This window comes from Leptodactylus fuscus, chromosome 1 (genome assembly GCF_031893055.1).
Source record: "Leptodactylus fuscus isolate aLepFus1 chromosome 1, aLepFus1.hap2, whole genome shotgun sequence".
NCBI classification, from domain to species: domain Eukaryota; kingdom Metazoa; phylum Chordata; class Amphibia; order Anura; family Leptodactylidae; genus Leptodactylus; species Leptodactylus fuscus.
Genome location: NC_134265.1, coordinates 207,944,624 through 207,970,318, shown reverse-complemented (window position 1 = coordinate 207,970,318; position 25,695 = coordinate 207,944,624). Strand labels below are relative to the sequence as shown.

General features: G+C 42.4%; 1 protein-coding gene across 1 annotated transcript in view; it reads left to right on the top strand.

The window, feature by feature from the left end:
• Positions 1 to 24,533, top strand: part of ARID3A (AT-rich interaction domain 3A) — a 40,433-nt gene extending 15,900 nt beyond the window's left edge. The window contains exons 4-9 of the mRNA XM_075264525.1: positions 8,796 to 8,868; positions 17,839 to 18,022; positions 18,943 to 19,193; positions 19,588 to 19,848; positions 21,008 to 21,100; positions 24,201 to 24,533. Coding sequence (XP_075120626.1) covers positions 8,796 to 8,868; positions 17,839 to 18,022; positions 18,943 to 19,193; positions 19,588 to 19,848; positions 21,008 to 21,100; positions 24,201 to 24,349 — 1,011 coding nt within the window. The 3' untranslated portion in view covers positions 24,350 to 24,533. The remainder of the gene's footprint in view (positions 1 to 8,795; positions 8,869 to 17,838; positions 18,023 to 18,942; positions 19,194 to 19,587; positions 19,849 to 21,007; positions 21,101 to 24,200) is intronic.
• Positions 24,534 to 25,695: the final 1,162 nt, after the last annotated feature.

Here is a 25,695-nt window from a genome sequence, read left to right as displayed (position 1 = left end):
TTTGCAATTGTCAGTATTTGCAAGATGTGTTTCCAGGGGCTAGTGATGGAAGGGTACAGGCCGTTAAGAGGCATGACAGATTTGGAACACCCACATGAATGGGAGGTGGGGATCCATGCTTTGTTGTTAGCTAGCCCTATCAATCGGAGAAGGTGGAATAGGATGTGACCTCTAAACAAAAGGTTCATGAGGTATAGGGGGGGGGGGGGGGGGGCGGGCGGGAGATTTCTGCACACATCTTAAAGCATCAATGAATAAACATAAAATTTACTGATATTTAGTAAGGAATCTATTCTATGAAGCAAATAATGTAACTGTTTTACTACGCTTTCTCAATTGTGAAGCTAACACAGGTGAAGCTCCTTTAGGCTTGGGCAACACATGGTGATATTTTCCTGCAGCGTTTCTGCCACGTGGTGGAAATGCCGATAAAAAGACTGCGATGCATTGCCACCGTGGTTTTTCCGCAACGCTTTTTTGCTGTAGCCAGCTATATGTGGCCCTTGCTTTAAAGCTGCAAATTACTGGTAGTTTGTGGTAAAACTACTTTCTGGTTTTGCTGTAAAGATGGCTGTGCCCACAAGGTATTTATCTGTAGAACATATGTAGATTCAGCTTATTATATATGTCCAAACAAAGACGGCACCAGCAGGGGAAGGGTGCCAGCATCGAGCTACAGGCAAGTCCCAATATGCAAAAAAAAATTGTGGGTTTATTGCACAATACAAAAAGCAATGTTTCAGCTCAAGGCACTTTGTTTTACATAGCATACAAACCAAGTAAGTGATTAATCAGCAATCATATAAAAAAAGTGCAAAATAGTCTAATACAGCAAGATAAGATAAGATAATCCTTTAATAGTCCCACAGTGGGGAAATTTCAGTATGTTACAGCAGCATAATAATACAGGTACAGGATAATACACAGTAATATAATACAGATGCAGACACACATATGCTGAGAAGATATACTAGGAGTCCATAGCAGCTAAGGAACGGAAGAGAAAGAAGGAAGACTTCATGGTCATCGTCATTATCATTAGTTCTCTGTGCGGAGTGATCTTCGCTTGGTCTGATGTAGATTATACAGCCTGGTCGCGGTTGGAAGGAAGGACCTGCGATAGCGCTCCTTCTCACACTTGGGGTGAAGCAGACAGTCACTTACAGTGCTGCCAAGTCACATCAAGGTCCCATACATGGGGTGGGATTTGTTTTCCCGCATGGAGGTCACCACAGACAGTATCCTTCTGTCACCCACCACCTGTACTGGGTCCAAGGGGCTCCCCAGGACAGAGCTGGCCCTCCTGATCAGCCTGTCAAGTCTTTTTCTGTCCCTGGTTGATATTCTGCTCCCCCAGCAGGCCACACCGAAAAAGATGGCTGAAGCAACCACAGAGTTGAAGAAGGCCCTAAGAAGTGGCCCCTGGACTCCGAAGGCCCTCAGCCTCCTGAGCAGGTAGAGTCTGCTGTGGCCCTTTCTGTGCAGCGCCTCCAGGTGATCAGCCCAGTCCAGTTTATTATTGAGGAGCACGCCCAGATACTTATAGGTCCTGACTATCTCAATACATGTTCCTTGGATCTCCACCGAGGTCGGAGCACCTCTCCGTTTACTAAACTACAACACCATCTCCTTGGTCTTCCCAGCATTAATCCTGAGCTGGTTCCGCTGGCACCATCGGTGCATTATGAGGATCCAAGTATTGCAGCATAGTATCAGTTTATATAAAATGCAAAAAATATCAATAGCCACATGTAAATATCATATGGGTAGTCCTACTTAGGCGGTTATATAGAAAATGCATGAAAAGGTGCTTATCTTGCCAGTCATGTGATAACTCGCACATAAACATTTAGCATGAATAAAATCAAATGGTGACAGTTTAGTATGGAAAACTTGTGAGGTCATATGCTGTTTGTTAAATAAAAAAAACAAAAAACCCCACAAAGAACTGTAGTCTGGACATAAACCTATTTAAACCAGTAGCGGGCTTTTAAAGAATGTAGATTGCATAAGGGATATTGGCCCATTATTTCCATCAGGGTACTGCATAATTTGCATCAGTATCGGGTGGATCTTGATGTTGGGCCCCTAGTCACAATGATGCGATTTATGCAGTAATCTTCCGCCTGACGGCCGCAACCTCCGGAGTCGGCCCATTCATTTGAGCCGACTCCGGAGGGGGAAACTGCAATGGTCGCGGCAGGCGTGATTTTACTTGAGAGTGACGCGGCTCCCCACGTCATTCTCTGTGCCAAAATCCGCCCCCCGTGTGAATGAACCCTTAGAAAGGTTTCTCAGGCAGAAAGCAGCCATATTTGTAATCCTAATACAGGATCACATGCTCTATGTAGGTTGTCTGAAAAGTTAGTGACTATTTAAATGTCAGTGTCTTCGCATACATATCATTTGAGTTATTTTCATGACTACAAACTTGGTATTCCTCCATGGCTAAAAATTTTAACTCTTTTAGAAACAAAAAAAAAAAAAAAAAATGTGGGATCTCTGGCACTAATTATAGCAAAGATGGTGCAATTTATTTCTAGTGGTGTCGAAAGCAGCACTTTCTAATGCTACAAAAAGAAGAAATTCAGTTCCCTTACTAAATGATTCAATGCAATGCTCTCTGCTGGAAGTATTGTTGGTTCAAGCATGTCCGTGCCTTGAGTCCGATGCATTAAAAATATTTATCTTTTGTTTATGAAATATCTGCCGGTATGTAGTGTGCATTTTTAGTTTCCGGATCTGCTAGAGTACAGTTTGGGGTGGTTGTATACGCTACATATAGTCTGCTGCATGTTGCCCCCTCCCCCAACTGCTGCTGCTTCTGAGCTGTGGAATTCAGATTACTATGATCACATGTCCTTGGATATTTGTGTACTAGACACACACACTCCAGTGCGGAAGCGCCTTATTCGCTACGGGCTCAAAAATCTCCTGTCTTGTTGCACATTTTTTATTGTATTTGGAACATCTTGTTAATCCTATATAAAATTATTACTGACAAACTGGAGCAGAGTTCCCTATTTGCAGTGATGGATTTCATTTTTCCAGTCTGATCCATGTGCTTGTCTTTTATCAATGTAGCAGTTTCCAGTTTGCCATTAAAAATATGAATAATTCTTTGAAATGGCAAAGGTATCTTACAGTCTTGTATCCTATCCAATCCAACTAATATTATAAATGTGAAAGTTTGGATGTTTGTTAGTCAATCATGCAAAAACAACTGAACGTATTTAATGAAATTTGACACCTGAATAGTTTGTAACCTCGATTAAAACAGGCTACTTTTTATCCTGGTAAACGACATGGCTTCACAACTGTTATGAATTTATGTTCACATACTATATTAAACTGCTCTTGCAGCAGCTTATCTGAGGTTCTGTTAAAGCCAGGTCTCTTATCTCTCCGTGTAAACATTCAGCTAGCTCTCAGTCCATTCTGTACATGCATTTGCATATTATCTGATCTGCTCCAGGCAGTGTTGACACACTGGATGGGAAAACACCTTTAATTCAAATTGGCAGTCTGACAATTTTAAATATGCCTGGTTAAAGAAAATCTAATGTCGCAAAATTTGAAAACGAGAGCTATGAAGGTCGCCAGAAGTCAGAGAGTTCTCCTCAAGCGAAGCTGAGGGGATCATCCACGCCAACAACACGCTCATTGTATGGCTTACCAGCGAGATGCTGAGTCGCCGGAACAATCACGGGCATAGCGCGAGGACCGAGTTCATTGGCAGGCCAGCTTGACAACTGCTGAAATGCTGGAGAAGGCTGATTATCAATGCCAACACCACGCTCATTATATGGCATCCCAGCGACCTGCTGAGATGCTGGAACAATTACAGGCACGGTGCAAGGAACAAGTTCAGCAGCAGGCCAGCTTGAGAGCTGCTGAAACACCGGAGCAGGCATACCATCGACTGCAGCAATTTTCTGAATATAGGCCGATCATCGACGCCAATAATACACAGACGAAGTCGTGGGCAGGGGCTAGTATTGCTATATAGCAATAATCTTGTTTGCTAGTTATTATACAGGAGACTTCTATGAAGGCTTGAAATCTGGAGACTGTCAGAATATTTGCTTTTACATTAGTCTATTGGTCACATTAGTCAATTACTGAATGCTGTTTACCAGCAGTATAAAACCTGGCAATACATGTAGCATTTCGAAGATATAATAATAATAATAATAATAATAATAATAATAAAATATATATGTGTATTATATTACTCTGCCACTATTTACTGAAGTATAAGCTTTAAATCTGCTCACTTACATTACTAGTCAAGTGGGGAAACAAGTCTGTGGAGTCTTGATGGAAATTTCCAGGCCGGGGTTTATGTACACAGGCTAATGTAACAAACAGGCATATCCAGTCTGTCCAATTATTTATGTTGAAAGCACAACTGCTAATGTTTAAGAGTACATATTGTGATGGTATTTAATCTAATGTGTAGTTACATACCAGTGTAGGCTGGGGTTACATGGCAGACTTCTATTGTATACAGCTGCTTTCTGTAAATGTCTTTGGAGCAAGCAAGATGTGGCTGAATCCAGTTTTCTTTGATTATGCCATTATGTTTCCCCTGAAGGCTTTCTGCCCTACCTGCCTATATAGTCTGAGTCAAGAAGCCCATGCAAGTAGATGCATGTTGGCCGATTCTGTTTGGCTGACCATTTAATCCTTCCAACTCTCCCTTAATATCAGATTTCATAGGAGATGAGGATTGGGCAGTAGGATTTTAACTGCCTGGTCTGTTTGTTCACAGGGAGACATGTCTGGTAGTCTCATTCTCCCCTCCCCTATTCCGTACTCAGATGATCGAAGTTGGTATTTGTGTGGGGGAAGTCTGTGAAGGACCTGTTGTATGGTCAATATTCAGTTAGGTTCTCATCTACGTTGGAAACCCAAAATCCCCTTGTCCTCCTTGATGAGGTAGATTCTGACTGCTGCATTAAGGTGGAGATTGACTGGAGAGGTTATCAAGCACAAGTACAGCTTTATTCTTTCATACTTCTGGGCGATGGATAAGCAGCAATGCTATTTTCATAAATCTGCTAGAGGTGTGTGGATAGAATCTTTCTTATTTGTCTGAATCCAGTGACCAGAGACTTAATAGGCGGGACCTGCATTTATCAAATGTTTATTAAATTGCCTGTGGGTGTAAATGGAGAAAGAAATCTCTTTAACATTTACACATTGGCAGTCTTGCGTAGTTTGAAGTTTTTTTGTTTTTCTATATAATTTGGTGGTCTTGGGACAATTCACAATTGACCAGTCAGATGCTTATCCTCAATCTAGGGTCTCTTCAGACTCTGTCAGCTTAACCTTTGAAATGCTATGATCAATAATAACTGTATTTGGGTGGTAAGATCGCCACCCTTTGGATCTCCTACAAGTAGCCACAGCAACATGTTAAGTATCCCCATGGGAGTATAAGTTCACACTGTCCAAAAATAGTGTTTTGTCCTGTATGCTGAAGGGTCAATGTACTTTTTTTTTTTTTTGAGGAAAAAATCCGCTTCAGGAATTGGGAATTTTTTTTTATTTTTTGTTAAGCTGTTTTTGGAAGCTGTTTTTGCAAAAACTGCATAAAAAATGCTATTTTTTTTCCGCCTCCCATTGTGTGTGTGGTGTGTTTTGTTTTGTTTTTTTCCCGGGAATCTACCTGAAGAAAGGCCACGTTTTTGGGCTTTTGTTTTTTGTTTTGTTTTTTCCACTAGTGTGGGGGGGGAAAGCTGGCGGAATACATAGAACAATATAGGGAGGCGGATTCTGACGTGGATTCCGTGTCAAAATCCTCGCCAAAAAACTGTGCATTGACCCTAACACTGTTTAAAAAAAAAAAAAAAATCCTACATTTTGGTCACTCTGTCAGTCACCCCCCCCCCCCCCCCAAAAAAAAAAAAAAAAAGAAAAAGCAAAACTTGCTCCGTATTAAAAAAAAAAAAAAAAAAAAAGTCCTTAGGTTTCTTTCAGCTGAGCAGAATAGTAGTCCGTGTTAGTAAAGCGATTAAAACCTAATAAAGCCAATATAAATATGGTATCGCTGTAATTATATTGGGCAACCAGGCAAAGTTGCCATGACATTTATATGACAAAGTGAATTTCCCTTACGAACAAAATGCAAAAAATTATTTGTGGGGATTTTCGCATGGGCCACCCAAAAAATGAATAAAAGCTAATGAAAACATTATATACCCAAATTGGTGCCAAATAAAAGTGCAACTTGTCATGCAAAGAATAAGCCCTCTCATAGTTATGTCGAGAATTTTTGAAGGCAGGGAAGGAAAATGTTGAAAAAAATTTGCTGAGCGTTAATGTCCAAACTACCCTGTATCCCTTACAGGGCTAGCATGAATAGAGATGGGATATCTGTGTTTGGGATTAATTTTTAGTTGACTTTGAATAAAACTGTTTTGTATAGGAGTATCAGATCATTTCCAAACTAAAAGCTCTAAACCCCTTTTTCACTGCTCAAAATATTGTATCATTCATCAACGATTGTATAATGTATTTCTTTATGCTCTGAGATCAGGACTTTCCAACTGCAAGTTGTAGGGAAAGACTTTTGTGTAGCATCAGGTCCTCCTCAGAGCCTAACAAAAATGGCACCAAAATTGTCACCCGAGTGATGATCTAAAGTCAGACTTCACATGTCAGGATTTATCAAAAAATAAGCTGCTTCCTCAGTTTCTCTTAAAAACCTGTATTTGTAAGGTTTCGAGCCCTAGCATGCTTTCATGGGTCTGCTTTCAGTGGAGTTTCATTTCTATTTTCTGTGTCGGCTATCTTGTAACTTTTTGCTCTCCACCTCGGCCATATCTTTATTGTGATCTCTAACACCCACCCTCTGCTTTAGCTGATACTGCAGCAAGTCATTAAATAATTAATCCTGGAAAGTGGTGTGTAGCCCTTCTCATCTTTTATTCATCCTGGCTTTTGAGAAGGGGTGGGCTCTGCACACTCTGTAGATACTAAATACCTCTATGTGTCATCATGCAATGAAGAGGTTTCATGGCATGTAAATGGGGTATACTAATGGAGAAAAAAAAGGTATATTGGGCGTGTAAGGAAAAAAAGGAGAGGGTTGGAAATACTAAATTACTTTCTTTTAGAAAATCTGATTACTCATAGTACGTGTGTAATTCCTTCCTTACCTGATACTAGAACACCAATATTTAACATCAGCTTGTAAATACATTAGTACTTTACTTTTAATAAGATATTTTATGCACGGATGACCCAGATTTGCTAATGGGAAAGCTTCCTGTTGCCACCTGGCTAGGAATAAATGGCTTGACGCTTTCTGTAATGGTTTGTAGCAGACAATTAGGTAATTGTGCCCTGCATGCATTGTCTGACTGAGCCTCTTGAGGCAGGCTTATGGAGACAGATGTTTGGAAGGAGTTAAAAACACAGCGTAATCGTTGTTGGCAATCTTGTCCTGTAAATGAGTATACTGATTCAGGCAGATTTGCACACTTTGGGTGGCTGCGTGCCAATTCTACGCAACCACGTGCTCCTACTAGAGAGGTAAACACTGGTCTTTACACATCTGTATGTTGTCATGCAGCATGTCTAGAGAGGTTTTGTGACAGACATAAGTCATGGCCGTTTCTCCTAGGATATGGGACCTCCCCAAAGTTGTACACCCTGCGGAATTATTAACCTTCTGACACATGCTGGAACTGGTCCAAAAACCGTACTCAGTCTGTCTGACACATGCATTCAGCCTGCCTTTCATTTCCTCCGTTACAGAAGCAGATGTTAGGATTGAAGTACACACACACACACACACTGTCTGCAAATACAGTATGTGATCACATTTATAAAATCTATAGACTAATCGCTATAGTGAAGATTTCTTTGCTGATTTGACACACAATATAATTTATTTTTTATTAAAGGGCAGTTTTAGTTTCTCTTTTTTTTCGTAGCACAGTTCCCTAAATCTTCATGCCTATATAAATTTGTCCTCTCTCCCTCTCATTTGTGACTTTTTTTTTTTTTTTTTATATTGAGATGTTCTTGAAGCTTGAAATTTAAGGAAATTCTTTTGTACTAACAATTATTGGTTTTGGTTCCTGCGAAATTGATTCATAATTGCCCCCAAACAAACAATTCCTAGATGGATGTGTATACAGTTACTAAAAAGAGACCAACAATAACTGGAGATATTTATTAAGGCAACGTTCACACCTGCGCTTGCTCTCTACTGTAGGTTTCCATTACCCTTTTCGAGTGGAAACCCAGCGAACCCCATTATAGTCTCTGGGTTTCCACAGGTAACCGCTTTTTTTAGCGTAAACCCGAAAACTGGTGTGAATCAAGCGTAAGAAATACTGCAGGACTTCACTTGTTATAGGGGAAGAAAAAAAGCTTCCCCCTCCTCTTCCCATGGCAACCATTGCAGCATTTACTTTATGAAATCTACAATTTCTGATTTCCAATGAGTATGGAAAGTTGCTTGGGAATCTACTTTCATGGGGGAGATGTTTGCCATTACAAAGTTGTTCCAATGTTTCTCCCATATCTGGCCTAGAGAGTTGTGGTGTTGTCTCATTATAGTAAACTTCAATAATACTATTAATAAATGCTTACTACTTCTGCTTTCCCTAGCATTCTGATCCAGTTATGGGATTGCTGCCACATCTTTGACTAGGAACATGACTTTCCCTCCCTAGCTTTGTCCATTCTAAGTCCATAAACGTGGTTTGTTTTTGTTTGTTTTTTCCTCGCTTGAACCTTGTGTACCTTGGTTTTTACTCTGTGTTGTTCTTTGGTAGCTTTATGAACTGGATGCTGATCCAAAAAGGAAGGAATTTCTGGATGATTTGTTCAGTTTCATGCAAAAGCGAGGTAAGTGCAGTGCCCATGTATCTTGTCTTATGTATTTTGCTGATGTCTTGAAAATGGGTACTGTTGGGCCAGGGAAGGGGAGGTATTGCTGGGCAGGTTGTTGCTGCAGAAATTCCGACTGGGGGCTGTTTTTTTTTTTTTTTTTTTTTTATCTAAATGGCCTCACCCACCTAGCAATGCTACATTCCAACCACCCCCTCCCCCCATTCCTTTTCCAGTCCTCAGGGGGATTTGGCTTTATCAACAAAGCAATTAGCACAATATGCAGTGCTACTAGCAAATAACAAATGCCTTTTTGAGTTCTGTAGATGCTTCTTGTGGCTTCTATTTTTGATTTATTTATTTTTATTTATGTTGTGAATCTTGGTCAACATCTCCCATGAACATGCATAATCAGTTTGCATATTGACATTTTTGGTGTATATGCACCCTGTATGACATACAAGATCTCTTGAGCACTGTATATGTTCCAGTCTAGCATTTTATTTATCTTTCTCACTTATTTCACTGGGAGGGGGGAGGGGGGGACACGGCACCATAGGTATAGACCTGGCCACTAGGAGGCTGACACTACGAATAAAGTCTGCCTCTTGGCTATACCCTACACAGACACTGTGCTAGTCAGTGTTAGCCTTGTGTACGCAGGCAAAACACAGTTTTATTTTTTTCTTTTCAGCTGTAGGGGTGGCCTTCAACTTGTACACCACACCAGTAGCACCCAACTGCGAGCGTTGTGCTCTGTTACAGTGCGCCTGGCCAGTCACCCAGTCCCCGCCACTCCCTGGTGCTCCCAGTTACTCCTCTTAGAGGCACCCTCTCAAAAAGGACTAGGAAATCTGATCACAGGTTGTTGTCATCCTCTCCTTCCTCCAGGCCTTCCCCAGATAGGGCTACAGCGCTGACTCCACCCCGACAGGCAAAACATAGTCTTCGCCTGGATACTCATCTGATTCCTACCAGGACCCTCATCTAGGCATATCCATAGCCATTGCTACGCAAATGCTCATCTGTACAGTCAGAGATGCATATCTCAGTGGACTCTGGCCCATCTTTCCCAAGTGGTCAGAGCCTCCTTTTGGTTCCCTTCCCCCTCCTCCCACAGCGTTTTCAACCATATCTAGCAACATGACTGGCTCCACCCAGACTGTCAGTTGCTTTCCACTAGAAGCCAGGCATCTTAATTCCTCCAAATGGTCAGGACTTCCATGATGGACTCTGTTTCCGTTCTGCCTCTGGAAGATTTTGCCTCCCTCAGAAATCCCTTGAACCGAGGGGGTGACTTCCTTTCTAAGGCAGCTTTTGTTATGGCTGACTTCCTTCCAGCGGCCTTCCCTTGCTGCTCATTGGGAGTAACCGCTTCAGAATGGTCTTTCCACTAAAGCACCTCCTTTTATGGAAGGGGTTTTGCATCCAGTTGTTCTTTCTGGAAGCTGCTCTGCCAATCAATAGCCAACACTGTGGGCAAAATTCTTGCTGTTCCGTTTGGCTATGGTCATGGAGTGCTGAATCCACCTCTATTGGTGTGGTTGTGGCCCTTCCCTTCTCTGGGGTGTACAGGACAGAGCTTTTTATTTTTTGGCAGGGTCTTGAGAAGGTCATCTCTACAGCTACTGTGGGAAAGAAGTCTCTTCTCCCTCAGTGGAGTTCTGTGCCAGCCATCCTCATTCAGCCAGTCTCTGCGTTTTCGCTCATTTTGTGTTCCACCTCTGCTTCGAAGGGCAGTACTCCTAAGACTTCCACTCCAGTAAACCCTCCTTCAGGGCCAGGTCTGCCTAGCCGTCTCTCGCATCCTCAGATCTTCTTATTGTAGTTCTAGAACTCCCATGCTACTTGGTATTTAGGTCTTCCCTGACTTGACGCTCCTCAAGTGAAGGGGGTGACAGCTGCTCTCCTTCTGAGAGATCAACTATTCCTGGGACAGAGGAGTGGTGTCAACTGGCTACTTTTACATCCCCCAGCTTGACTGCATTCCTGCAGACAGACTTTGCGCTACGGCTACAGAGCGTCATTCTTCTTTGTCCCGCTTCAGAGCGGTCTCAGGGTAGTATGAAAGCCCTTTCTCCCCCAATGGCTATTCTGGTACCCTGGAACCAGCCTCCATTCAACCTCAACCACCTGATCCTTCTCTCTTCCTTGGTTCGCTGGGTTTCCTTCTCTTTTTAAGGCCAGGTTTACTGCCGCCTTCATCCTTTTCTGAAGATCCTGGTTTTTTTCATCTTCAGGTGAAGTCCTTCCTACATAGTGTTTATTGCCTGCTGTCTTCTGGTTACTCAATGGAACATCATTCTTTTCCTTTGGAAACTACGGGTCCCCCATTCGTGCCTTTTGTGTGAGGTCTGTCTTCGCCTCCTGTCCTGACATGTTGCCCTCTCAGTGGCCGTCTTTTCCATCCGCAGGATCTTCACAAGGACAGTTTGCCCTACGTCCACCATATTTTCCTTTTCTCCTTTCCAATTCATTGAGGACTTTGTTTTACTTTCCATCCATGTGCATGCTCTCTTCTCTGCTTGGATTTTGTCCTGGCGATCCAGCTCTATTTTAAGTTTTGATGCCTTGTTTGTGCACCCTGAGGGCACTCACAAGGGCCTGACTGCTTTTCAGTGGTTCCATTTTCTAGTTGATTTGGGTCTTGCTGTGTGACAGCTCATTCTAGTAGAGCTGCCAGAGCCTCTCGGCTGTCTAGCATCAAGCAGGCTTCAGCCGCCATGGTATGCAAAGCTGACTCGTTGGCTTCTGTCTGTGGCCTCTTCCAGGTATAGCTTAGGTTGTTTGGTACTGCTTTTGACTACGATATTTCTCACCCTCTGGGACTGCTTTAGGACATCCCATTGTGTTGTGTTCTCTCCCCTCCCCCCAAAGGAATAAGAGAGAAAAATGAATTTTTGTACTCGCCATAAAATCCTTTTCTCTTGTTCGGACGTATATCGGTGGCTGATTTTTTTTTTTTTTTTTTTTTTTTTCTTCTTCTCCCCTCTGTCCCTCTCCCACTGCTGCTATAACCCAAAGGTGGAGCAGACTTTTGTTTCTAGTGTCTGCCTCCTAGTGGCCAGGTCTATACCCATGGTGCTATGACCCCAGTGAATACAATGAGAAAAATATATTTCGCAGCAAGTACACACACACACACACACACACACACACACACACACACACACACACACACACACACACACACACACACACACACACACATATAGCTTTGCTGCCTCCATAACCAATAGGTTCTTGGCCATGTCTACTTTTCTAATATGTCTGAATTTTCATAGCAGAACGAGCATACTGTGCATTTGAAAATCTGCTGCATTCAAATTTTTTTTGTGATATGTGGATTCCATCCACAGGCATTGTACTGTAATTTAGAGCATAGTTGCAGAAATCCACTTCACCTACAGTGTATTCTGGGGGTGATATTAGACTAAAGCTAAGGCTCCATGCTGTGGAAAAGCTGCTATTTTTATTTTTTATATTTTTGTTTTTCCTGACAAAACCATAAGTAGGTTGAACAGAAGGGCAAAGTATGAATGCTTCCTTTTTATATTTACCATTCCTTTTGTATCCAATTCTGGGTTTGGCTTAAACCTGCAAAAATTGCTTAAAAAAAAGCAGCTTTTCCACAACATGAGGCCTCATCCTAACACCACATTCACAATAGTTTGTTCAATATGAGGCCAGGAGAGGGTTTCCTAGCATTGTAGTTACGTAATAACTAAATAATAATAAGCTAATAATCATCTTTTGATGCCTTAACCTTATCAGGCCATTGTAGAATAAATATATTTATAATTTTTGGGGGTCGTCGTTAATGAGAAGATCTACAGTAGGGGTGGTCTATTAACTGAAAAATAACCAAAACCAAACACCAACCTGGGAAGCCAACATGACTTTGTTCATGCTGGTTATCTGTTCAGCTATTACAATATTTGCAGTTTCGTTAAGGCTAAATATGTCCAAACTGAAATGGCTGTTATACTATGGATTGTCTTCAGACCCCAGAGAATAATGAGCGGAGGGCCAGGGGAGGTGATAAAACAGAGTGTTATTCGCCTCTTGCACTTTGTTGCGTCTCCATGCTGTCCTCAGTGCTTCAGGCTGACATCGTGATGCGGATGCCCAATCAGTGGTCCCTGTTGCTAGCCAGAAGCACAGGAGACAGCAGTAAGTCATGCCAAAGCCCAGGAGATATGAGTAACTTTTTGTTTGATCACCTCCCCTGGCCCTCTGCTTATTCTGCTCCGGGGTCTGAAGCGACCCCACCATATAATGGCAGTTTCATTTTTGTTGGAAAGAAACTGCCAGATAAATCTTGTGATGTTCGTCCAACACATAATCTTACTGTAAAAGGGGTGGTTTAACAGGAGTGTGCCTTAAAGGGATCCTATCACTCAGACACAATTTTCTTCTAAGTACCACGCTAATTTGAATACCGAGAAAAAACGGGATTGTAGGCGAACGGCGGCGCGGAGAAGACGAAAGGTAGGAGAAGAATAACCTTTCTTAAGGCTATTCCGACGTGGAACTTAGAAAAAATTGTGTCTGTGTGATAAAATCCCTCTAATAATCACCATTAATCGTAATTGTGGCAAAATGCCTGATTTAATCAAGATTTTGAATTTGGTCCTAATCTCCAAGCTACAGTATATTTTGGTTTAACTGTTTAAAGTAATTATCATACTCTTAGGAGTCAATGTTAAAGTAACTGAGATTTGATGATCTAAATAGACTGTTACTGAATGAAGTTGAAGGGGTTGTTCAAGACTAGATATTGATGACCTGTTTTTATGCTACAACGACAAAATGACAGCACCGAGCTGATCCTCGTGTAAAACCACTCATTAAGTGGACAATGGGGACAAGTAGCTGCTCACCTGGCTGGGTTGTGCAGGTCTCAACATCCCTTGTAGCGAACAACAATCAATGTGGAGTGATGGGGCAGCCGCTGGAATACGCCACAGGGGACGTCAAAGTAGTGATAAGGATGGACCAAGGAACAGGCAAAACAAGGCAGCACAACGTGTTTCAGGCACACATAAGACCTTTTTCAAGTGCAAAATTTTTCTTTTCACATTCTATTTTTTGCCACTGATGTTTTAACTCTTCATTTCCTGGCTACTGTTTTACCTTTCATGCAAAACGATGGTGACAATATGTTTTTATTTTGATCTAGATGTAAAAACCCTAAGTTCGTTATTTACAGAGCCGAACCGTCCCCGGGTCTTGTATTCTCCAAATGGGCTCCGCTTGTCTGGAGAATATGAGACCCGGGGGACAGTTTGGTTCTGGACCCAACAGCTGACTGTAGGCTCATCCTTCGTGGCCATGGAATTCTAACAAGACAATTCTCACAAATCGTCATCAGGATCATATAGGACATTATAGCTGCCTTCATTGACCACTTCACCACTTCCTATCCACAGACATCCCCACCATCATCATGGGTGATTTCAACATCCCCATTAAGGGGGAATTCACACGTAGTAAAGTGCAACGCAATCTGGCACATATACGCGTGTCAGCAGTTTGCACACTCAAAAAGATCCCATTGATTTCAATGGGAGTTACGAGCGTATACGCCGCGTAATTTTGCGCCCATAATTTTGCGGCCGCAAAGTTACGTGGCATATACGCTCGTAACTCCCATTGAAATCAATGGGATCTTTTTGAGCGCGCAAACTGCTGACACGTGTATACGTGCCAGATAGTGCTCCACTTTACTACGTGTGAATTCCCCCTAACACAGACCAGCCCCCCGCTTCAAGCCTCCTGTCCCTCACCGCCTACTTTGGTCTCTCCCAATGGTCCTTCTTTTGCCACCCACATAAAGGCGGGCACACTAGACCTCATATTCATCCGCCTCTGCTCCATATGCAGCCTCTTTAACTCTCCATCAACACTCTCTGACCACAACCTGCTGACATTCTCTGCCTTCTCCTCTCCAATAGACACCCCAACCTCTAAACCAACACCCCCCCGCAGGAACCTCAACCGCCTTCACACCTGCACCCTCTCAGACTCTGTCCTACCACTCACTGACTTATCCTCACTCCAGGACACAGATGCCACTTCTGCTTTCTACAATACCACCATTACCTCAGCCCTGGACTCTGTGGCCCCCTACACACACACACCAGAGCCCGACCAATCAATAGGCAACCCTGGCACACTGACCTGACTAAAAAATTGAGATGTGCCTCGTGGGTTGCAGAACGCCTCTGGAAGAAAAGCCAATCCCAGGAAGACTTCCTCAGTTACAAAGAGGTAGTTCTCACATTTAAGAATGCACTCACCTCCGCAAAGCAGGTCTACTTCAACACACTCATATCTGCACTCTCTCGCAATCCCAAACAGCTATTCACCACCTTCAACTCCCTCCTCCGTCCTCCTGCGCCCCCTCCGATGTTACTTATCTCAGCTGACGACTTTGCCTCCTACTTCAAAACTAAAATTGACACCATCTGAGACACTCACCCTACTCCCCCGACAACCCCTCTACCCAACTGCTCACTGCTCCTCATCCTTGACCTGTTTTTCCACCATCACTGATGAAAAACTCTCCTCCCTAGTCTCCAAATCCCACCTCACCTCCTGCGCGCTTGACCCAATCCAATCACATCCCCAAACTCACTGAAGTCATTACTCCGGCCCTAACCCACTTCTTCAACCTATCTCTAGCAAATGAATCTTTCCTCTCTGCCTTCAAACACGCCACAATCACACCTATACTTAAGAAGCCATCCCTCGCCCCGTCCTCTCCAGCCAACTATCGCCCCATCTCACTGCTCCCGTACGCCTCAAAACTACTTGAGCAACACGTCCACTCCGAACTCTCCTCCTATCTCTCGGCCAACCTGCTCTTTGACAGACTTCAGTCAGGGTTCAGACCTCGGCACTCCACTGAAACTGCCCTAACAAAAGTCACCAATGAGCTGCTAACTGCCAAAGGCAAGCGCCAGTACTCTGTCCTCCTCCTCCTTGACCTCTGCTCTGCCTTTGACACAGTTGACCTCTCCCTCCTGTTAAAAATTCTCTCATCCCTTGGTATCTCAGACCTGGCCCTTTCCTGAATCTCCTCATACCTCACCGACCGCATATGCAGCGTCTCTCACTCGCACACCACCACCTCCTCACCTCGCCCTCTCTCTGTAGGTGTCCCCCAAGGCTCCGTCCTAGGACCCCTCCTGTTCTCCATCTACACCCTTGTCCTGGGCCAACTCATAGAATCTCATGGTTTTCAATACCATTGCTATGCTGATGACACCCAAATCTACATCTCTGGACCAGACATTACCTCTCTGCTGGCCAGAGTTCCAGATTGTTTAATGACTGTAGCCTCCTTCCTCTCCTCCCCCTTTCTCAAACTCAACATGGAGAAAACGGAGTTCATTATCTTCACCCCACCACGTATGGCCCCTCCACACGCGACCCATCTATCAAAGTTAACGGAACCACAATTACCCCTGTCCCACAGGCCCGATGCCTTGGGGTAACCCTGGACTCCAACCTATCCTTCAAGTCACACGTTCAAACCCTCAACACTTCCTGACTCCTTCAACTCAAGAACATCCATCGAATCCGCTCCTACCTCACCTCTGAAACACTAAGATGCTCGTCCAGGCCCTCATAATCTCCCGCTTAGACTACTGCAACACCCTTCTCCATGGACTCCCAGCTAACACCCTCACTCTCCCCCCCCCTCCAGTCCACCTTAAACTGCGCTGCTCGTTTAATTCACCTCACCCCCCGATCTTCATCGGCTGCTCCCCTCTGCCAATCCCTCCACTGGCCACTCATAGCTCAGCGAATTGAGTTCAAGCTACTAACGCTAACATACAAAGCCATCCACAACCTGTCCCCTCCATATATCTCTGAACTAATCTCCCGCTACCTGCCCACACGTAACCTCAGATCCTCCAATGACCTCCTACTCCGCTCTGCCCTCATCCGCTCCTCACACAACTGTCTCCAAGATTTCTTCAATGTATCCCCCATACTCTTGAACTCACTAATACGGCTCATAAGACTTTGCCCCACAATCACAGGCTTCAAGAAGGCCCTGAAGACTCACCTATTCAGGAAGGTCTACAACCTCCAATAACACTATCACCGCACTGCCATCTGAACAGCCTCCCCCCTCTCCTTCTGTCTCTGTCCCCCTTCCCTCATAGATTGTAAGCCCTTGCGGGCAGGGCCCTCTACCCCACTGTGCCAGTCAGTCATTGTTAGTATTATATCTACCTGTATATTTTGTGTACTGTATGTAACCCCCTTAATGTGAAGCACCATGGAATTAATGGTGCTATATAAATAAACAATAATAATAGAGAAGTGCTAGCCTGCATCGATGTAAATAACGAACTTGAGGTTTTTAGATATCTATCAAAATGAAAACATCTTGTCACCATTGTTGTGCATGACAGGTAAAACAGTAGCCAGGAAATGAGGAGTTAAAACATTAGTGGCAAAAAATAGAAAGTGAAATGAAAAATTTTGCACTTGAAAAAGGGCTTGTGTACCTGAAACGCGTTGTGCTAATAAAGAAGTTTGCTTTGAACCTGGGTGAGCGCTGCCTTGTTTGCCTGTTCCTTGGAGGAGGTTGGTCCATCCTTATCACTTTTTATGCTAGGCCTTGCATATAAGCACGATGGGTGTCTTATACCCCACAGTATCAGGTGCTGTGGCTGCTGGATACTCACAATATACAGTGTTGAAAACGGACAGCTTTGTACATTGGCTGTGTTACACTTGAATAGGAAACCCAGCAAAACCAGTGCAATTGTACAGAGCTGTTCTCGTTTACCTCCATCCGTTGTGCAGATACGGTGGCCTTAACGGCTGATGGGTGCCAGACCTTTACCAATCTTATATAGATGACTTATGCTATGTGTAGATCATGATTGTCTAGTCATGGCCAACCCGTTTTAAAGTGTTGAACATTTTTATAGAACTGCTAACTTTTAATGATCTCTCTGTTAGGAACACCTGTGAACAGAATTCCGATAATGGCCAAGCAAGTCCTAGATTTGTACATGTTGTATGTCTTGGTGACTGAAAAGGGAGGCCTTGTAGAAGTCATTAATAAGAAGCTATGGCGAGAGATCACCAAAGGCCTAAATCTGCCAACTTCGATCACCAGTGCAGCCTTTACTTTGCGCACTCAGTGAGTATCACATATTAAACTATATAGAGCATGTTTTTTTTGTTTGTTTTTTTTAATGCTAGCAACGTGTATGCCATAGCACTTCCTGGAGCATTGCAGGCCCTTTATTCTACTAACTTGATTCATGATGGGAACCACCTTGTAAAGCACAAGCATAATGTACATATAGCCTATATATATCTCTATCCTATGACTCCAGAAGCATGGTTCTATGTTGTTTAATACTTGAGATGTCTGGCACACCTTTCCCTAGCCTCAGCTTTTCCGTATTCCATCCTTACTTCTTTATACTTAGTCAGAAGCAGTAAGGTTTTCTAATGCTATACAGGGGACAAAAGGTGGATATATCAGCAATGGGTTTCACAGAAAGGAGCCAAAATCTGTTAATAAAGTATATGCCAACATTGACACACATGCTGCAGAAAATCATTTGTCACTTTTGGTTTTACAATGACAGATCTCATTATACTCATTGGGCCAGGCTCCATATGTAAACTCTATTTTAATGGTCCACCTGTCCTTTTGTTGTTCTGACTGACCAGAACAATGTACAGCCGACGGAAGTATGATCCTAGTATAAGTGATTTAATCCGCAGATACATATAAATAAAAGAATAGCTCCTCTCTGAAGAGTAACTGCATACTTGGAGTCTCTTGTCTGAAGAGTTATTTCACAGTTGTAGTAGGGTTACTCATGTATGAGGGGTTATCACATTGTTAAAAATTGTTTGAGCCTACAAACCACTTCATAGTGACTTCATTAATGTGTTCAACATTGTTCATTTAATGCTGCTACCATCAAAATGCTCATGGCGAGCGATCCAGGAGCCCAACAGACCCCTGCTTTTGCTGTCTATTTTGCAATATACTGTAGCTTTAGCCATTAAATTATACTTTTTTTTTTTTTTTCTCTTTTGCAGATACATGAAGTATTTATACCCTTATGAATGTGAGAAGAGAGGCCTTAGTAATCCCAATGAACTGCAGGCCGCTATTGACAGCAACCGCAGAGAAGGGCGCAGACAGAGTTTTGGGGGCTCACTCTTTACATACTCCCCTAGTGGAGCTCCAAATATGCTTTCTTCACCAAAGATTCAGATGCCTGCCATGGCACTAACAGGGGGTTCCACAAATGGAACCACCCTGAGCACTATGCAGAAGATAAAAAAGGGTGAGTGAGCTTAGGAATATGTTCCATTATATGAAATGCTCTGATCTCTTCGCTCCATGTCATGGAGCAGGAAGAGCTAAGCAGATTGATATGCGATAGCTTTTCCTACTAAACTAAACTGATGGTGATAGTTAAATTGTTGATCCTGAATTTAGGAGTCCAGTTGGCGGTCCTACTTGATTTTGCTACCTTTGTATGAATGTTCATACAGAGGAGTGTCACTGAGCACTAAACTCCAATGCTCATAATTAGCAGATATTCAATAGATACTATACTATTGATCAGCCTGCTTAAATCTTGCTGCTCTATATCAGATGACATGGTCTCTGTAACTAAATATACAAATATAGGATTGACTAGAATATATATATATATTTTTTTCCCCTTCTTTCAGAAGAGGACTCTCCACTGTCCCTGACAGTACCATCACGGATACCAGTCACATTGGCAGGTCACTCTATGGTGGCAGCTCAAGTAGCCGCACAGGCAGCTGCTCTGGAACAACTACGAGAAAAACTAGAGTCTGGGGAACCTCCCGAGAAAAAGATGGCATTAGGACCTGAGGAGCAACAACGCTTGGTGCAGAGAGCTATCCAGCAAAACCTTTTGGCCATGACCACGCAATTTCCTATGAACATTCGCATTAATAGCCAAGGTAATTTATTCTATATAGTAGAAAGTAAAGGTGGCTTGATGTAATAAATAACTGTACAAATACAGTAATTAACAATACAATAAAGAATACTAACCCAAGTGGTGGTCACCAGAAAATGTATACTATGCAGCAAATTTTTTGATGGCCTTATGCTAGTTTGTGTTTTTTAAAAAAAACAAAAAAAAAAAACTCCTTGGTCCAAGAGAGGGACTGGAATCCCAGATATTGAAAATTTATATTGCAACAGTACTTGATCAGATGATGGCATGGTGGGACTTGTTTACTGGGTTGATATAAAAGAAGTCATGGTTGATGTTCCCCTTCTGGGCATGCTACATCCGGAGTCTAGTTTTGGGTTGCACCTAATTTATGACTAGGTCTGCATGTCATCATAAAATTGGAACATCCTCCACTGTGAGGGGAAACACTAAACAAGGATTGTTACCATCATTACGGTTTTCCAGTTACAGCATTTACTCAGCTATTGTACAATGTACTACATACAAAGCAGTAAACAGATATTTGCAGTAGTATTTTGGTGTATGCCCTGCTCCAATCAGAAACTAAATGTCTCCTTTTAAAGCCAATATTAAATCTTTTGAGGTCATACATCTTTACATATGTGTTTTCTTTTCTTTTAGCATTCTGGTACAGGCAAGTTATGCTTCATAGTGGAAATTTAGAATATTGTTTTGTTTTTTTGTTTTTTTTGGGGGGGGGGGGCCTCGCTGCTGATACAAGGCATGTCAAGGTGCTGGAGGTGGATAGACTGGCTAGAAATGTAACAAAACTATAATATAGTTTATACAGCGAGATGCTCTACAGGTAACTCATTGTTGCCCTGTTTTACTGGGGTACAGCTGCTCAGACACTTCCCCAAGATAAGATTAATAGTGTGGAGTGGAGCAACATACCAGTTCTTGTTCCAGATTGCTCATTTGCATATTGATCTAAATTTATCTTGGCAGTGAAGATGAAGTTTCATATGGGGAAGGGGTAAAAGGCGTTGCATTCAGGTGATCCTGACCTGTTTTTTCCCTGGTGATAGACTCCCTTTTAATGTTTATCTGAATGAAAAGTGGAAACTTAAAGACCATCCCAGAACAACGGATTTATGCCTGAATGGATGATTAAAGTGTTTGTTTTCATCTGATTTCAGCTGAAGGTAGACAGGAATCTGCTGTTAACCTTACTACCAATGGCACTAACAGTATTAGCATGTCTGTGGAGCTGAATGGTATCGTATATACTGGTAAGTGTGTTTTGCTTTTTGTGGATTTAAACTAGTTTCTGTAGGGATTTTATTTATTAATTTATATAGTAACATTATATTCCACATTAGTTTTACAAATCAGAGTGGACATGAAGAAACAATGACATTACAGTGTAACAAAATAATTCACATGTAAAACAATAGTAGCGAGGGCCCTGCCCACAAGAGCTTGCACTCCAGACAATCATTCTTCCAGAAGCTGCTTGTTCTCCAAGATGAATATGAAGGACAGACTGAAGTTCTGCAGAACTGCACAGGACTGGGGGTAAAGTTATTTTCTCTGATGAAGCCTCCTTTACACGGTTTGGAACATCTGGAAGGATGTTTGTCTAGAGAAGAAAAAGTAATGCTACCGTGAATCCTGTGTTATGCCAACATTAAAGCATCTTGTGTGGAGTTGCTTTTCGTCCACGGGAGGGCCCTTACAATTTTGATTTAAAGAGGACCCTTCATCAGATTGGGCATAGGCAGTTCTATATACTGCTGGAAAGCCGATAGTGCGCTGAATTCAGCGCACTATCGGCTTTCCCGATCTGTGCCCTGGGTAAAGTGCTATCGGTCCCGGCACCGTAGCGCTTTACAGTCAGAAGGGCATTCCTGACACTCTGTCAGGAACGTCCTTCTGCCCAGCAGCGCCTATCGCGCTGTACTGTACGCCCTCTCCCTCTGCTCACAACGCTCGTCCATAGACAAGTATTATCAGGAGAGGAGGGGGCGTTCCTCCCCGCTCACACAGTACAGCGCAATAGGCGCTACTGGGCAGAAGGACGTTCCTGACAGTGTCAGGAACGCCCTTCTGACTGTAAAGCACTACGGTCCGGGACCGATAGCACTTTACCCAGGGCACAGATCGGGAAAGCCGATAGTGCGCTGAATTCAGCGCACTGTCAGCTTTCCAGCAGTATATAGAACTGCCTGTGCCCACTCTGATGAAAGGTCCTCTTTAAGACCACTGCCTTGAATTATTTATTATTATTATTATTATTATTATTATTATTATTATTGTTGTTTATTTATATAGCACCATTAATTCCATGGTGCTTTACATTTGGGGGATTACATAGAATACACAAAATATACAAACCGATATAATACTAACAATGACCAACTGGCACAGTGGGGTAGAGGGCCCTGCCCACAAGGCTTTACAATCTATGAGGGAAGGGGGATAGAGACAGAAGGAGAGGGGGAGACTGTACAGATGGTGGTGCGGTGATAGTGTTATTGGAAGGTGTAGGCCTTCCTCAATAGGTGAGTCTTCTGGGCCACCTTGAAGCCTGTGATTGAATAAAGAATAGTATCTAAATGTCCTCAAAGAGCAATTTCTCCCAACCATCCAAGCAATTTGGTGATTAAAAAAGTTTTTTTTCCACCATGATGGAGCAGCATGTTACAAGACAAAAGTGATAAGGAAGTGAGAATCTGTGGTCAGTCCTCCATTAACTAGGTGAACAAACAAATTAGAGAGTTTTGGGCAATAATGGCTTTCCATCAGTCAGAATTTTGCCCAGAAAATGATATCCAGAATGCCAGGTTGAATTGTAGAAGTCCATAAATAAGGGTCACCATTGTAAATATCTAGTGATAAACTTGATGTATTTGTCAAATGTAGAAATGTATGAAGTGTTTACAATTGTACTTTAGTATACCATAGAAACACCCGACTAAGATTTAAAACAATGAAGCCGCAAACTGAAAACCAAAATTTTACATTGGTTGCAAAACTGTTGACCACAACTGTACTTATATGTTGTGATTCTTAATACAGTGTACAGTTGTAGAAGAATTCATCCTTCAGCACAGAAATGGGTAAAACTTTTCCCTTTAAAACTAAGTCCCATATATATGTCCTGCTAGGCGGTTCTTCTCATTTTGTGGTATCTATCATGCTTTTCATAATCTATTCACTTTACTGAGAACTGTGTGAAGCTTTCCAAGGGGTGGCATTGTTGGAGAACTAAACAATGGCTTCCGGAATTCCTCGCAGATCACAGCAAATTGGTGGATAGTGTGGCTGTACATATCCAGGGGTTGGTCCTCTTATCCCTAAGGGTGCTTTCACATCACATTTTGTAGGTCAGCCTGATTGACACGTTTTTACAGCTGTTTACTTTATAAAAACGTGTCAGGCAACGGACCTATTGACTCCAATGAAAAAAAAATACTCCGTTGTGGCTTGAAAATGTCCCCTTCCGTTATTTCAAACGGACAGAAAAGCGTGTACTACTACGCCAGACATGATGCATCCTGTTATACAGTCCGTTTATGAGCCCGCCCCGCCCCCATTAACTACACTGCTATTCCGCTCCTCCGCGCCCCCCCCCCTCCGGAATAGCAGCATCGCTCCTGCTGGCTTCATGCAGGGCAGGAGCGTAGCGATGTCGCAGGCACCTGTGCTGGCGTCTAACCCTCCCCGGCATCCGCCTCTCTATTACAGCGGATGCCGGGTCTGTATTGGCGGCCCCTTCCCCCAGAGTGTAAACTATTCCCCCCCCCCCCCCCCCCAGGCTCGCTCCCTGCACTTAGCCCCTCCCCCCTCCCCCCTGAGAGCAGGCAGATATATCACTTGACTTTTGAGCAGATAAGTCAAGGGATGTGTCAACAGAGAAATGAATAAAGTAAGATTGTGGACAAACAAATCAGTTCTGCTGAAGCAGTGTATTTAGGAAAAGTCTTACATCCACATTAACAAGCAGTATAGATAGGATCCTTGTGATGGGACAACCCCTTTAAATACTGTGAAACACATTAGGTATTCCTGTGTCTGAAAACACCCGCTTTACAAATCTATAAAAATATACGGTTAACGCCATAGCGGGAAAAAAAGTCAAAACTGCCAAACCCACATCACCATCTTCTATCAACAAACTTTAATTAGTGTTTTACAAGGTAAACATAAAAACTGATGCAAATAGATGCACATCCGTTAACGGTTGATTAAAATAACGGATCCGCTTAACTGATCAGTTAAACTGACGTGAAAAACATGATGTGAAAGCACCCTAAGAGAGGTTCTGTTATTTAAACACTATTTGTTATTTGCTATTCTTCATCATTTATTTTTCTCTCCATGTTGTAGGGGTCTTGTTTGCTCAACCTCCTACCTCATCATCTGGAATCGGCAAAGGAAATGTCAACCGGACTGCAAGTGTGGGAGGGACCAGTAGCACATCACTGGCTCCATCTTCTGCTTCGCAGGCTCCCAGTTCAAACAGTTCTTCACCCTGATGATTTGCCAAATCCAGTGATCCAGTACAGCTGAAGCCAAAAAAAAAAAAAAAATCTATCTCAATGTTTCACACTCAGGTTTATTACTCCTTGTCTGTGGGAACCTCCGGAATGCATTGCTGGGTTCAGATGGGGTTCATATTGAGCCAGTATAGGGTTGGAATTGACCAACCCTTTACACTCTGTGAAAAAAATATATATATATATAATATACCTCACTTCTTGCACTGCAACAATACTTTTTTTTTTTTTTTTTTTTTTTTTTTTTTTTTTTTTTTTTTTTTTAATTTAAACTTTTCAAATACCTCCAAATACACAGATCCTCACCCCAACTTTGCTCTCTGGAACCCACTTGCATTTTTATTTTATTTTTTTTAATGGCTACAAGCAACAAAAATCTATGATAGGGTTTTTGTGACATGTCTTTTATTCTTAAAGGAAAGATGAAAATGTAAACTAAAGAAATCTCTATATAAATATATATATATAAATATTGCTGTTTTTCTGGCGCTGGACTTCTATGGGGCACAGAATATCTGCACGATGGGACGTGCCTGCTGCTCCTTCATAGGCTTGTGTCTAGTCATTCCCACCCTTCATGCTCTAGAATGTAATCAAGAGGAGCAGGGAATGCAGCTCACACTATGTTTCCCTTGTGCTTTTATTTTCCCCCCTCCTTTCCTGTGGTTGTCTGATGTATTTGGGTTTAGGCAACATTTGAACCTCAAGTAGACACCACCATTCCATTACCTCCCTTCCCAATTCATCATTTTTATACGGGTCATATCAGCTGACAAAAAAAAAATATATATTTTGTTTTTTTTCTGAAGTTTTATTGAAGAACCTTTCCTGTGTTTTGTCTCCTAGCTGGGTACATCCTGATAGTATGTTGCTGTTTTAACTTGTTTTGCTTCTGGTAGGCTGAATGAAAATAGAAGTGCATACATAATTGCTTATATATATATATATATATATATATATATATATATATATATATATATATATATATATATATATATATATATATATATCAGAGTAATTTTTTTCTAACAGAAGTTCTAATGATAAATGTCTGCTATGCCATTGGATCATGTACTGCCAAGGCTGTTAGATTAGGTGTGGCATTAACCGTTCACCCTCAATGTCTTAATTGCTGCAGAGTTGGCAGTGTTAATCATAGTCTGATACTGTGCCAGTTTCATTATACAGTCTGCCTGGTGGTATAGCAGTGGGCAGAGCTCTGTTTTTACACCCCCTCACCCCTTTCTTTCCTTCTCCTTTTCAAACGGTCTCAAGCAGTTTAACTTCAAAAGACTGGGTAGTAGTGTAGCTTACAAAATATATGA